General features: G+C 31.6%; 3 protein-coding genes across 7 annotated transcripts in view; all 3 read right to left on the bottom strand.

Annotated features, from left to right (window-relative positions):
- The window catches only part of DNAlig3 (DNA ligase 3), a 44676-nt gene extending 42950 nt beyond the window's left edge, over positions 1-1726 (bottom strand). The window contains exons 1-2 of the mRNA XM_035870358.2: positions 1595-1726; positions 1472-1521 (exon numbers count right to left, since the gene is read on the bottom strand). The gene's annotated coding sequence lies outside the window, so the exon portion shown is untranslated. The remainder of the gene's footprint in view (positions 1-1471; positions 1522-1594) is intronic.
- A 13-nt stretch (positions 1727-1739) lies between these two features.
- On the bottom strand, positions 1740-4018 carry LOC118443414 (peptidyl-prolyl cis-trans isomerase sig-7). Its single transcript, XM_035870359.2, has 5 exons — positions 3883-4018; positions 3562-3777; positions 2957-3447; positions 2624-2865; positions 1740-2542 (listed from the first exon to the last, which is right to left on the bottom strand). Exons 2-5 carry the CDS (start codon positions 3629-3631, stop codon positions 1873-1875), a joined length of 1473 nt encoding a protein of 490 aa, XP_035726252.2. The 5' UTR covers positions 3632-3777; positions 3883-4018; the 3' UTR covers positions 1740-1872.
- Positions 4019-4555: 537 nt separating this feature from the next.
- On the bottom strand, positions 4556-12677 carry Ack (activated Cdc42 kinase). Of its 5 annotated transcripts, none has more exons than XM_085658222.1 (4): positions 12394-12677; positions 9614-10158; positions 6179-9493; positions 4556-6071 (listed from the first exon to the last, which is right to left on the bottom strand). In XM_085658222.1, exons 2-4 carry the CDS (start codon positions 10135-10137, stop codon positions 5972-5974), a joined length of 3939 nt encoding a protein of 1312 aa, XP_085514348.1. In that variant the 5' UTR covers positions 10138-10158; positions 12394-12677; the 3' UTR covers positions 4556-5971. The 5 variants fall into 5 exon arrangements, with proteins under 5 accessions (XP_085514348.1, XP_035726339.1, XP_085514349.1 ...); XM_035870446.2 differs by lacking the exon at positions 12394-12677 and adding an exon at positions 11451-12339; XM_085658223.1 differs by lacking the exon at positions 12394-12677 and adding an exon at positions 10979-11001.
- Between the last annotated feature and the right edge of the window lie 2731 nt (positions 12678-15408).

The raw sequence follows: 15408 nt of genomic DNA, 5'->3' as shown, positions 1-15408 counted from the left end.
AATATACATTGTTATTATATAATTATTTTTCGTTTCTTCGAAGTAGAAAAGAAAAATATTTTCTCTGTTTTCCTATGCGTCGTGTTACTTCATATTTATTTAATGTCTTTAACTTTTGTAAAGTCTTTCTTGTTTTAAAAAAATAATTTCTCTTTTTCTTTTTCACGTCGTCGCTTTAATGTTTTATCTCTCTCTCTCTCTCTCTCTTTCTCTCTGTTTCTCTCTCGCTCTCTCTCTCTCTCACTCTCTTCTTTTACTTCCTTCCTTTTTTTTTTTTTTTTATAAATAAATGCTACATTTATTTACACACACGAGACGTACCTGTGGTTAGTGATTTTTAACCAAATGTACAAGGATATGTTACGAATATACATATACGCATACATAAAAGACATATATATATATATGTATATATATATATGTATATATATATGTGTATGTAAACAATGGATTTTCCCCATTACCTATTATTATACGTTCCTCTCGACGTCGTGCGATGTTACCACCTTGAAAGAAGAAAAAAAGAAAAAGAAAAGAAAAAAAAAAGAAATAAAACAAAATGGTGGCAAACGGAGACACGTAATGGCGGTTTCGATTAAGTTTATTCACAGTACTTACGTATTTCGACGTGCAAAAGAAATAAAATAAAATATATATATGTATACAATTATAAATACGAAAAACCTCAAGAAATTAAACAAAATTTTCTTCATTATTATTATTATTATTATTATTATTATTATTATTATTATTATTATTATTATTATTATTATTATTATTATTATTAATATTATTGTTATTATTATTACTCCTTCGACAATCAATTGCTAATTTTATTAAACGCTTAATCCCTCCTACCAGTCCTCTATACGATCACATAGAACGAGCATGTAAAAATAGGAGACTCAAGACTCGAAGGTATTATTATTAAATTTTGATGTGTAAGTGTTAAATAACGCATGTATTTCGACATGATATAACAAATAATAAAACTGTCTAACAAGAAAACTCATTGATGAGGCTAACGTTTTATATTATTATTGTCTATTCATGACCATTCTATTCTTTTTCTCTCTCTCTCTCTCTCTCTTTTTCTCTTCGGAGGACAAAAGAAAGTATGAAAATACTAATTATTAAATAAAACTTAATGCGCGTGTGATTAATTCAAATTGTGCGCCGGATTAAAAGGGACGAAGTTTAAGTGTCCAGTTTATGTATAAGTACGCATAATTTACTCTATCGATAAATGTTTGTAATAATGACACAAATGAATTATAGGTAATATTTTTCGTTTGAAAAAAAGAAAAAAATAATAGTAATAATAATAATCAAAAAAAGTCCTCATACGATTTAATCAAATGAGTTAATCAACATTTATATAAAAATTACGAAACTCGTAATATGTGTGTATACGATATCGACATAACCTTAAAACACATGATGAACATAAGGAACGTTAATAAATACTCACCAAAAGACGTAGATATAATTTCCAACGACGTACGAAGTTTCAGACGATATCTAAATAATATATTAAGGATTTTATTAATAGGAAAAAAATCACACGCGTTCACGTAAAAATTTGATATCTTACACCTGCCAATGTATTTCCACATCTACTTTATCTATAAACGGAGTAATTCCACGCAGTGTTACCAACTCATGATAAGTCAGTCATTTTAAAGAATGATCTGATTGGTCGACTTACGATAAATGCAATTAGAAAATGGAAATCAAAGGATATCGTTTTGTGTATTTATATATAATATATATATGATATATGTATGAGTATACATATATCCTTTTTTATTAAATCGATTTGTTTGTTGTATTAAATTATTTCTTAAACAAATACTTTCATATTTTATATTTTTAACGTTTTCTATCTCTGCTTCTCTCTCTATATCTACTTTTCTCTTTACTTCTATCACTCTTTCTCTCTCTACTTTTATCCCTGTTTCTTTCTCTACTCCTACCTCTATTTCTCTCTCTACTTTTATCTTTATTCCTACTAACATCGGTCTTATCCTTTTTCTTTTTCTTCTCCTTCTCTCTCCTATGTTCATACGTATCATCCCTCCTCCTATTCTCCCTATCTTTATCCTTTTCTGAAACATAATTTCTAATATCGCGAGAACGTTCTCGATCACTTCTATTATCATTTTTTCTATACTGATGTTTCCTATGTTCCAATATATCTTCCTCGTGTCTTCCATCATTGTTATTTTTCCTCTTGGATCTTTCATCTTTTTCATGATAACGTTTGTTATTTCGATGATCGTTCTTTTCGTGAAAACGATCATAACCTTTTTTATCCTCGTTCTCCTCTATCTCCTTATCGTCATAATATTTAATACCTTTCCCTTTACCCCTCCATCTCATTTTTGCTACGGACTGAGAGAAATCAACGTGTATTCTTCTATCGTCGATTAAAACATTGTCCATCTTAAAATATGCTTCCTCGCAGCTTTTACGTTCGGCAAATTCAATGAATGCGTATTGCAAAGAATCACCCGTTTGTCTATCTCTTATTACTTCGCATCTATAAATTTTGCTTATTATTAATATACATTAAAATATTATTTTACAGATAGATTATATAAAATATATAATAAATACATACCCAATAATTTTGCCAAAACGGCTAAATATAATTTCTAAATCATCGTCGTTAGTAACAGGATTTAATTTACAAACGAATAAAACATTTTCTGGCGGTGCGATATCAGCATCCGGTATATCCCCAACGATTTCTAATATTGTAGCACGTGCCTTTGCTTCTTTATCCTTTTGCATTTCCATAACTTCCTCCACGGACATTCCCGCTGTATCATCTATGAGTTCGTCCGCGCCAATTCTATCGCTCTATAAAAATATTTAATATTGTTAAATATTATAAAATTTACTTGTAAAGAAAAATACAATTTCCTTTAAAAATTTATTTTAATTACATTACCATCAATGCCTCTTTAGTAGGTTCTGGACTCATATCCGGTATTTCTAAACCTTTCGGATCATCGAATGGATCCTCTAAAATAACGGTATGAGATATACGTATATCCTGATAAGGTCTATAATCTCCATCGCAAATAGTTTCATTAAATTTTAGAATAATTTCAAGTCCTTCTACTATTTCCCCAAACACGCAATGTTCACCATCTAAAGAATATAGATCCGGTGCGAGCGTGATAAAAAATTGCGATCCTAACATATTGTCGCCGCAATTAACCATAGATAACAAGCCACTTCTGGTATGTTTAATTTTTGGCATTTGTTCGGCCTCGTAATATCGAGCTTGTTCACCCAATACTATACCATAAATACTTTCTCCACCTTTCCCAGTACCCGTAGGATCTCCAGTTTGAGCGATGAAATTGTTTTGTACCGAATGAAATAAATTCCAATTGTAATATTTTATTTTGCATAATTTTAAAAAATTTCGACATGCTAAAAAATTAATAATATACAATTGTTAAAATCGTATCTATATCTAATTAATAAGAAATTCATATAAATGTTAAACTTAACCTATACGAAGAAAACATAAATATTTCAACTTACTCTGTGGACGTTCTTCGATAAACAAATCTACTGTAATATCACCTATTGTAGTTTCGATTACCACAGACATGATCTATACAAAATTATTATCTCAATGAGAAGAATTGTTTGAAAATAATTATTCGAATATTAATTATTTCGTTCATCATGCGTCATTCTACTATTGATGGATATAAAATGCAGCGTGTATTTAACAGGGCTATCAAATTTATGTATCTGCACAAAAACAAAATAAAAATTATAAACTCGTCACTTTTCCTTTTTTATTCTTTCAGAAAAATTATTATAAATAAATAGTTAATAATCAAGGCCATTCATCACCTCTCGCTCGAAGCGCGTGTTACTTCAACGACTGTCACGGACAAAATATGAACTACAAGCTTAAGCTGGGAACAGTGTCTCCACCATGCGGTAATAATATCGATGTATAAACTTGCTTAGATTATATTTTTCGTTCTTTTTTATTTATTATTACTACTGTTATTCTAAGACCAATGAAATGTCGAAGCAAAATTTAAATGTTTAAAAATAGAAAAAAAAAAAGAAAAAAGAATTTGTTTCTTCTTTATGAATAAAAATCTTAATAAAGAAATTAAAATTTTCTAGTGCATTTTACTCAGAAATTATTTTAACATTTAAACTAATCTAATAATAAATAAATTTATTTTTATAAAATCGTCTATTCGAACGAGTCTAGAATGTTACATCTTGAATTTACATACAAATTACATTTATTTTTTTTTTTTAATTTAACAATATCACATTAATTAAGACTCATTAAGAGCGAACGATTGAACGGTATATTTCTAAAAATTTTTTCAAATAAAAATTAAGGCCTTAATTTGGAGTAGAGGTATAAAAAAATAAAATAAAATAAAATACAATAATCGTGACAATTGACTCGTTCATGTTATTTAATGAAATTATAAGAGCGCTTTTAGTTACATCGCGCTATCAACAAAAAATATATATATATATATTCATATATGTATATATATACGTTTTGTATTATTTAAAAAATAAATTAAAAGAGCAACATAATATAAGAGAGCTATTACATCGTATGATTATATTACAACATTACGTTCTGTTTTTTTTTTTTTTGTGTTTTTCTTTTTTATGCACAAATACTTACACTTAAATAAATCATTGTAATTCGAATTATATATTTATATTTATCGGACACAAATTATGTTTACGCCATTTATATCATAATTTTTTTTTCCCCTTTTCTTCTTCTTTTTTTTTCCTCTTTTTGTAATTTTGTACTTGCCCGCGCCAATATTATTATCATGTTGATCGTTATATTATCACCAGTTTTAAGTCTCTACGTAAACATACGATAAACGTATGCAACAAATACATATCTAATCTTTAGACTTTCTAAATTAAAAACTCAATTATCTCGTTCTATTTATAATTCTAGTTATTATGTACACTTCTATTTCTTTTTTTTCCGGTTTCTTTTTTTTTTTGTCGATTTATCTAATGGACCAACAAATGTTCACATTCGGTAATAATAAAAAGAAAGTGAGAAGAATACTATTTTTTTCTTTTTTTTTTTTCTTTCTTTTTTTTCAATAATACCACCTAGAGCCTTTAGTAACGCATATCACAGTTTCAGATTGATCTTTTTCGCAACACTGTTTGTTTTATCATTTTTCTGCTTTTTTTCTTTCTGTGTTTTCTTTTCTTTTTCCGTAATCATGGTCATAATTAGAAAACGACCTTAATAATCTTAATACGACTCTTTAAAGGTCAATACATTTGAATAAACCGCACTAATCGAATAATGTCTAACTTTAAAACAAGTTAGGTATAATACAGCAGCCTTCTTATAGCTATTAAATATATATGTATGAAATTAATTTGAAGGACTGTTCACTGAGCATAATCAATCTTTTTCGTTGAAAATGTATATATGTATGCGCGTGTATGTGTGTGTGTTTGTAAATAAATATATATATATATATATATATATATATATATATATATCTTCAAAATAATATGACGAGAGAACAACATCACATCTTTTCATTTTGCGTTTCGCTTATATCTGAATAATTATTATGCATAAACATTATGCAATATCATTTTTCGCTTAATGGAATAAAAACATTTCCCTTCTCTATTTGGCCATTTGCTGTACAATTAAGTAGAACTGCATACTCCAAATTTGTTCTTTATCGTCTTATTGGAATGCAACGTTTTCTAAATATCAGAGCAATGAACCCTTCGATAAAATAACAATTTCTAAGGTCAAATATACTCTATAAACATTTTTTTAAGCATTCAAAAAAAAAGAAAAAAAAAAAAAAAAAAAAAAAGAACTGAAATTACTGTACTTTCAATCATGAAATACTTCATATTAATGTCACTTGTATTTTTCAATTTAATTCATATTTATTTTTTATTTAGCTTGATCTAGTAGCAGTGAAGCCGCCCTTTCTACATCGTAATCAGTCTGCTTAAGAGCATTTTCGCATTGCTGTCTATCTGCCAAACCTAGCCTATAACAATATAATAAAAATGTTAATAATATAAATTAAGATCGGTATAATATATATATATATATATTTTTTTTTTTTTTAATATTAAACATGATATAAAAATTTACCTCTTAAGAGATTCTAATTTAACGAGTCTATCTTTCATAATCTGTTTGACCGCTTGTGCCGTGTCCCATCCAGTGGCTTGTAACGCAGCTAAAATTTCTTGTTGCGACGCATCCGCTATATCTCTTTGTACTCTCATTATTTTAGTTGCACGAAATTCATCATTGAGAGACATAACTAATTGCTGGGAAGCTCCTGTCAAAGGCGGACTAACACCAGATGGATATGCCGACGTGGAAGGTGCTAATTGAGTATTGATAACAGTTTCGTTCATGTGAGACTGTACATTGCGTATTGGTAATGTTTGTGACGTTGTGGCATTAGTTTGATGCGGCGACTTAATATGTACGGACTGCAATACATTTGAATTCCCACTCTGATTAGCTGTTAAATTTGATTTCGTTGCGGTATGCTGATTTCTTATAAAACCATTTTGCACCGATTTAAGTGGACTCCAAGCAGGCGGAGGATTATATACAGGCGGTTGCTTTAAATGTGGGCTAAAATCACAAGGATGATTTTGAAGTGCATAGTTTTTAGATGCTTGAACAGCTTGAATTTGTTGTTGTTGTTGAAGATTATAGCTAGCTGTATCTTGATAATTTACATGACTATGACTTAGATTTTGATCCACAATGGTATTCGCTGGCGATGCACCAGAAGCATAATAATTTCTGAGTATATTCTGTTGAACAGTCTTATTATAAAGGGTATTAAATTCATTTTGAGATAATTGTTCTAAATTAGGTACTGTCTGTTTCAATTCAACGTACACTTGTTCTGAAAACATTGTACCAGTGGCAAACATAGCGGGCTTTGAAATGGTATTTGTATTGGTGGCACTAGATGATTGCGCCTGTTGTAAATCATTTTGTATTTGTGTTATTCCATGATTACGGCTTATAGTTAGAAGGGGAACGTTTTGTTGCTGGAAGTAGTTCTGACTCGTGGATGTAAAATTTTGCGCGTGATTGGAAGTCGTTTCTGTGGCACTTTTAGAACCGTATTGAGAGCTATTCAAGTTACTCGTCGCGTGAATTAAATTACTAGGAGCAACTTGAAGTAAATTAACGTTTATCTGTGGCATATTTACGACCGGTGATATGCGATTAACATTTGGATCTGTTGATACGGAATAATTACTTTGCAAGTGTACTTGAGAGTGTGCCTGTTGCCACATTTGTCCTACAATGGCATCCGTAGTGCTTTCAACGAAACGATGCTCTTGTTGCACCATTGGTTTTTGTATATTCGTATTTTTAGATTGCATCGAATTTTGCACTTTGCTAGGTAGATGCATGCTCGTCCTTTGATCCATTTGCGGAGATTTTGGTTTTATCGATTGCGGTGGTGGGCGCAGTGCCGGTATAGTCGAATTATCTTGTAACTTATTGATCAACGTATACGTATGCGATTCGTTAGAATGTTGTTGAGTGGCATTAGTATTTTTACTTGCTTCCTTCTCACCTAAATGTTTTTCTAATTCAGCAAGAAACGCCGGATCCAATTTTTTAGGCGAAGTAACATTCTGCGAATTTATATTTAATTCGCTTAAATTTTGGGCAAGATCGTGATTAGATTTAGGCTTGGGTGGACTTTCATTAGGACCTATAGGAGGGGGAGGAGGTGGCAATGGCGGTGGCAGTGGAGGTGATGGCTGTCCATTGGAAGTTGTTGGTAAATTATGACTTGCAACGTTAGCATAAGTTTGTGTAGTATCACTTTGCAAGTCTTCCGGCCAACTTGTCCAATTCGATACAGATGGGGCTTGAAGTTTATCGATTTCACTATAATAGTCTTCTGGGAAAGCATTGCCTTCTGAATTATTAACATTAACATTTAAATTAACACTTTCATTTATACTATTCTTACTCAAATTCGTCGAATATTGATTAACATTTATATTCTGATTGGTACTAACTTCTTCATTCTGAATATTTCCATACGATTGGGTCTTATTATAATGATTAGTCAGATCGGATGGTACGTGACTGTAATAACGAGAATGCGGTGGTTTCATAAATACGGAAGAGGTATCAAATGGATCGGAATATGTTGGATCCAGATTACCCGGGAAATTAGCATACGTTCGAGGATCTTCCTGTTGATTATTTTCTTCTTGGGTTCTTGGGTTCGTTTCGACCGTTTCTATAGGCTCATCAAGAATATTAATAACACGTCGACATGTTGTATCAGAGTGAGATGAATTTGTATTAGTTATTTCCTCTGGTGATAAATCTATTAGACTACCCTCTTGACTGGTACCAGGTACAGGAACAATTGATTTCACAGGACTAGCCCTTATGTCGTTTTGTAGTTTCGTGTAATTAAATTGTTTACGAGAACGTGGCGTGCCGCAAGAAAATTTTTTCTTTTGATTATCCGTAACACCGGCCACAGCTACGATGTCTGGCGGTTCCATTGGATTTCGTAGATAAACATCATCTATATAAATAGGACTACCCCAACTTTTTCCAAAGGGAGCACCGTGTCCCGTATGAATAAAAGAATTTTCTAAAGGTTTACTAATATCCTCTGGTTGCTTCTTTCTCATTGGATCGACCAAACAACGAGGAAATAGACCAACTTGATAAGTTCTTTGATTTTGTCCCTTCCACCAATAATTTTCAGGTCTACCATCTATGATAACGATTTGATCACCCTGCTCAATAGTCATTTTTTCAGTTTCCTCGAAATCACTTAAGGCCTTCATTATCGACGGTACCATTCCAGTTAACAATTCTTTCAAAGAAGCAAAACTTGGTCTTTCCGAGGGTTCTCTGGCCCAACAACGTAACATAAGATCATACATTACAGGTGGCATTGCTTCAGGCTCGTGCAATCTTTCTCCCTCTCTATCTATCTTACGAAGAATTTCTGATCCATTTAATCCAACCCATGGTTCTTCTCCGAACGTTAACATTTCCCATAACGTCACGCCGAACATCCATACGTCCGAAGCGTGACTAAATTGCCGTGCCTTTAAAGATTCAGGAGCACACCATGGGAACGGTACTTTCTTATGTTCCGTCATAACATAACAATCCTCTTGTTGAGGCAGCGCTCTCATCAAACCAAAATCGCCTATTTTCACTTTATCCACTGTACTTAAAAGAACATTCCTGCAAGCTAGATCCCTGTGAAGAAAACGTTTGGCCTCCAAATATGCCATACCAGTTGCTACTTGTAATGCATAATTACATAATGTTAATACAGATATACGGCAGAATTGTTTTCGCAAATAATCCAAGAGAGCTCCTAAAGGTGCAAGTTCTGTTACCATCATCATAGGCTGAGACAGTACAACTCCGTATAACCTGAAATACGATAGAGAGAATATTGTGTTTAAATAATTGTGATATTTCTTTCTTTTCTCTTTTTTCTTTTTTTTTTTCTTTTTTTGACAGAAAACAAAGATAGAAATAAAGTTGCATCACCTTATAAGATTGTGATGATCCAAAGTATGCATCGCCTGAACTTCGGATACAAAATCTTCTATAATACTTGGTTGGGTCAAAGCGTCAGCCTTCAAAACTTTTACAGCAACAGGTAATGTTCGACCAGTAGGTGACATCCATTCTCCTCGCCTTACCACACCAAAACTACCGTCACCTAATTTAATGGATAAAGTCACATCTTTGTCCTGGATAAGACATGTTAGCACAGATGATCCTTCGGTAGGCTGAGAAGATCTTTTATTACTTTTGGTACTACCACCGGGTCTAATTTTAGTAATTAAATTCTTTTTCCATTGAGTATTACGTCTCTTCTTAACAGCATCTAAAAGTCTTCTAATGCCAGGCTTGCCCAATCCAATCTTTTCTAAATCTTCTGGTTGAACATAATCAAAATGATGCAACCGGGTGACCTGTAAATCGTCCCTTATTCTTGTAAAGAACTGGGTAAGTTGTACATCGTGCAAAAGTTCTTGAAGCCATTCGGTTCCCTCATCGTCTGCCATCTTCGTTCACTAACAAATATCCTAAATGGAAATAAAGAATAAGATTTAAATTTAGAAAAAAAAACCTATTGAAAAACTATTTAAAACTAAATTAGAAGAAAAAATAAGAAACACACGAACAATACGATGATCACGGATAACTAAATAAAATGGCATAAACAGAATGATTTCTCCCTTCCTCTTTCACCCTCTCATCCCCTCTCACTCACTCTCTCTCTCTCTCTCTCTCTCTCTCACTCAAGTACTGAGCGATAATATAACTTTTCTTATCGTTTTAAACACTGCACTTTATTAGAGAAAATCAACTATTAGTAATCGAAAAGGAAAAGTAAAGAAGACAAAGTAAAAAAGACAAGGCGAAAAAGGAAAAAATAAAGCAAGAAAAGTAAAGAGAAGGACAGAGAGAGAGAGAGAGACAGAAAGATAGAAACAGATATATACATATACACTGTGTATATATATATATATATTATATATATGTATATATATATATATATATATAGACGATGAAATTGAGAGAACGAAGAAACCGAAGCATCCATATATCCCGAGAATGTTTGCCATTATTTTCTCCTCGGTCTCCCCACACACCAGCAGGAAATCAAATGAAGCTTAATAGGCCGATTTGAGGGAGGAGTCACAAAACGACGGTACTTATCAATTCTAGACATTGCTCTTTGTATATGTGATACGTACAAAAAAGGATCACCGACTAAACTAAACTACATGACCAAGAACGACACGGACTTACAAGATCACGTTTTGAAATATGTATGTATATATATATATATGTACGTATGTATGTATGTATATACGTATACGTGTATATAGATTTGCTTACGTATAGCTATATATATGTACGTGACAATAGAAGTGATAGGACTCGTATTATGATAAAAAAAACCTAATCGTTTTTATATCTTCTATCTGAAGCACATACACACACACACACACACACGCAGAGCAGATATACACACACACACACACATATATATATGTATATGTATAATATGAATGTAGAATAACTAGTCGACGACACAACGATGATGCCGATGAGACGATGGTAGGCGTCGTTTCGTTTACAAACAACATTCCTCATAATCAATCTGATTATGCATTACTATTATTACAATTAACGTATAAACACTTAGACACTAGGACATAGTTATCGATATATATATTTATAATCGAATTGAACCCTTCCAAAAAATATATACAAAATATATACAAATAAATACACATATTGTATATACATATACATATATATATATACATGTATATATATGTATACACGTCGATAAATAATCACTTACCAAAATGTCTTTTATACGATCGCTATCAAGGACAATCGTCAGGATTGGACATTATCGTCGTTCACGCGCGTTCCTCACTATTTTCGTCTTTCTCTTTCTTTCTCTCTCTCTCTCTCTCTCTCTCTCTCTGGCTCTCTGGCTCTATCTGTCTGCCTCTCTCTCTCTCTCTCTATCTTTCTCTCTCATTTCAGAGGATGATCGATGGCTTCGAGGATTCGTTCGATCCTCGTCATTTTCCGTTCGGACGTTGGAAAAACATATTTAATAATCATCCCCCGTTTTGATTTTCTCTTTTACAATACACTAACACACGACATTTCTACTTTATTATTTACTCACGTACATACATACATATGTACATATGTAACTTCGACGCGTAACACAACAGACAGAATGTATTTATCATGTATATATATATATATATATAAGCACAGAATTATTCCCTATTTCTTCTTTATCTATCTCTTTTCTCTTCTTTCATTCTTTCGTTCTATCTCTCTCTCTCTCTCTCTCTCTCTCTCTCTTTATCCTGTTGGTATATAAACTTTTCTACGAAATAAAAAAAAAAAAAAAGAAAAAAAAATAGAGAGAGAGAGAAAAAAAAATTAAAAAGAAACTTGCAGCGAAAAACAAAAAAAAAAAGGAAAAACAAAAAACCTCTCGTGATAGGTTCGCAAATGTCACGATAGGGTGCAGGAAAAGCGAGAGACCTTAAATTTTCGATTCGATTCAACCTACAACGAAGAAACTTTCACCGTACGAATTTCTCGCCCATTGCATTGTTACATACATTTATATATATACACACACAAACACATAGACACACACATACACCAAATACACACGAACGAACGAACACATACACATGTACTATATAATATAAATATATATATATATATGTATATATATATATACATAAATATAAATGTATAATCTTTTTAACCTCAAAATATTAGTATTTCCTCGACTGGACGAAACTCGAAGAGATAGATAGATAGATAGATAAATAGATAGAGAGAGATAGAGAGAGAGAGAAAATTACGCGAAAGAAAGAAAATAAAACTGCTCGCAAGAAAAAGAAAAAGGAAAAAGGAAAAAAAGAAGAAAATAATTAAAAACGCGTATCCGATCTGCGTCGTTAACGAACGAAAGAGAAATGTCAAACGTTACTACTTCGTATAGTTTGTTACGATCACGTTAATAATAATCATCATCAGCATCATCGTCGTCGTCGTCGTTGTCGTCGTCGTTGTTACCGTCGTAGTTGTGTCGCGTCGTTGTCGCGTTGCGTTTCGTCGCTCTTTAATTGTGTGCACCAATCTTGGCACACCAAAGCAGACAGAGAGAATGAGACAATGAGAGAGAGAGAGAGAGAGAGAGAGAGAGAGAGTCAATGAAAGAGAGAGAGAAAGAGAATAAGACAACGAAAGAGTGAGAAAGAGAAGGGAGAGGGAAAGAAAAAAGGAAAGAATCAGAGAGAGAGAGAGAGAGAGAGAAAGAGAAAAAGAGAGAGAGAATGTGCAACTCTATTCAAGTGCAATCTTTAAAGTATGCACCGTGAAGTTAGCTCCTAGGGATAAAACTCGAAGTCTCGTGTTCGTAAAATCGATCGTACAATTTTTTTCTTTTCCTTTCATATTTTTCATCAACCTCGTCGTCTTCGTCGATGTTATTATTGTTACTTTAATTGTTAAAGTTTTAGTTGTTAAAATTAATTTTTTTTTTTAATTTTTTCTTTCCATCTTTTTTCTTCATCTACTTTATCTTCTTCTTTTTTCTTTCCTTCGGGGAATCTTCCCTCTTTTCCTTTTTTCTATTTTATTCTTTTCCTTTATCTCGTGTAATTTAGAATTGATACAATTTTTCGTAGTTTCTCTCTCTCTCTCTCTCTCTCTCTGTTCCGTCGAACGTATTTAGTTTGATTGGTTAGTACGCAAACGATACGAAAATTCGTACTCCGTTTCTTTTTTATTGTTTTTTTTCTTTTAATTTATTTTTATTTGTTTTCTTGTTGTTTTTGTGTTTTCATTTTTCATTCCTTTTTCTTTATTTTTCATTTGGATTATATCCATTAACATGATGGATTATGAGCCGTTACGTAATGTATTTACATATTTGATCCTTTCTTTTCGTTATAAATATTTGCTATCTTTGGTTTTTTTTTTTTCGTAACTACGACATAATCATTAAAGGACGTTAAACTTTAGATCAAACGATCACATTAATAATGCGCGTGTTAATTATGCCAAGGCATAGGATAAAGGACGATTCGTTTTCTTCAACATTATTTCCTTTTCGTTCTCAATCATTAATTTCAAAGATCGAACACCGGAATCGAACTAACGAAATCTCGTTCTTTTTATAAGCCGATAAAGTCCACATAACAACATTGGTTATTCATGAATCAATCAGATCTATATCTACATAGAATTATACTTAATTACATTTAAAAAAAAAAAAATTTGACGACTTTTTTTTACGCGCCTATACTCGAGCTTCGATTTTCTCTTTATACATACATATACATGATATATATATATATATAATATATGTTTTTGCATATGTAGACTATATTAATTATATAATATCGAAGATAACGTGCGAAATATATTAATATATATGATAAAAAGGACGCATTGTGGATGCGAATATTTATTTATAAAAAAAAAAAAAAGAAATAAACCAACATCTATTAATTATAAAATATGAATTAAATGAGTATGAATAAAATTTTTTAAAAATTATTTTCACCTAAATGTATCAAATGTACAGTTCTCTCCATTATCGACATTCTACAGGGAATAGACAAAGTAAGTACATTTTAACATTTTAGAGATACATTTTCAATGTACTAACCTATCAGAATACATTCGTTCTCGACAAAGTGACAAAGCTTACAAAATTTTCTATCAGATGGCGCATCGATCGGCAAAGAAAATTTTACCCTTCCATTTTCTTCGTTGGAAACATGATTCTAACTTTGTCATTGGTCGTGATATCATCCAATCAGGAACGAAAACAAGATTGCGAATTGATTATCTTAATTTTCTTTATCTTTTCGTTCGAATTGTTGGAAGTTTTAAAAATTGATTAAAAAAAAAGGAATTCGATGTTAAGTTAAAACGTGATGAATATCTTTTTGTGTTTTTCTTTTTTTTCCCAAGAAAATTTAAAAATGTGAAGTATTAATAAATGATTAAAAATGTTTTTATATATGTACATACACACACACACACACACACGTATATATATGTATATATTATACAAAGCGTTTGTTCGTTTAAGGTAATATTTTGTTTCTAATTAATATTAAATTATTTTCATATCATAAAAGAGAGAGAAAGAGAGAGAGAGAGAGAGAGAGAGAACATCTTAAGCAATGTCAGGTGTTGAAGATCTTGTATTGTCGTAAAAATATATGTATTAAAAATAGGTATGCTGGTTGATATAGGTAGACGTAATTTACACATATATTCAATTACAATTTCAATGCATTGTTATTCTTAATAGACGAATGTATCTATATTATTCGACGTATTACATATAAGGTATATAGACATAGGTAGATACGTATGTATTGTATAATATATCATTTATGCAATGTAACAGACTCTCCCTCTATCTCTCTCTCTCTCTCTCTCTTTCTATCTCTGTTTCTCTCTGTCTTTATCTCTCTTTTACAATTGGTAGAATAACGTTTCGTTGTTAAAATGTTTCTTACATCGTGCATGAATTTGATTAGATAATAGATATTCATGATATTAGAGAGAAAGGAGACGAGTAAAAAAAATTAAATTCAAACATGTACGCGCATGAGTCGGAAGATGAATGTGTGATATTGTGTTACGTATGTATATATGTATATATGTGTGTATGTGTAAGAGAGAAAGAAAGAGTGGATGTATAGTTTGAGGTTAGTAAAAGGAGAGAGAGAGAGAGAGAGAGAGAGAGAGAGAGA

This window comes from Vespa mandarinia, chromosome 7 (assembly GCF_050613455.1).
Source record: "Vespa mandarinia isolate Hongniang chromosome 7, ASM5061345v1, whole genome shotgun sequence".
Lineage (NCBI taxonomy): Eukaryota > Metazoa > Arthropoda > Insecta > Hymenoptera > Vespidae > Vespa > Vespa mandarinia.
Note: the sequence above shows the minus strand (reverse complement) of the source record. Positions and strands in the feature narration are given on the sequence as shown.

What these genes read in the sequence shown, in the direction of transcription:
- LOC118443414 (XM_035870359.2), bottom strand. Translation starts at nt 3,631, where the DNA reads ATGTCTGTGGTAATCGAAACTACAATAGGTGATATTACAGTAGATTTG. An exon ending in CTACTAAAGAGGCATTGATG is followed by an intron (nt 2,866 to 2,956) that starts GTAATGTAATTA and finishes ATATTTTTATAG; the next exon opens with AGCGATAGAATTGGCGCGGA. An exon ending in CGTTTTGGCAAAATTATTGG is followed by an intron (nt 2,543 to 2,623) that starts GTATGTATTTAT and finishes CAAAATTTATAG; the next exon opens with ATGCGAAGTAATAAGAGATA.
- Ack (XM_085658222.1), bottom strand. Translation starts at nt 10,137, where the DNA reads ATGGCAGACGATGAGGGAACCGAATGGCTTCAAGAACTTTTGCACGAT. An exon ending in GATCATCACAATCTTATAAG is followed by an intron (nt 9,494 to 9,613) that starts GTGATGCAACTT and finishes ATCGTATTTCAG; the next exon opens with GTTATACGGAGTTGTACTGT. An exon ending in AAATTAGAATCTCTTAAGAG is followed by an intron (nt 6,072 to 6,178) that starts GTAAATTTTTAT and finishes ATATTGTTATAG; the next exon opens with GCTAGGTTTGGCAGATAGAC.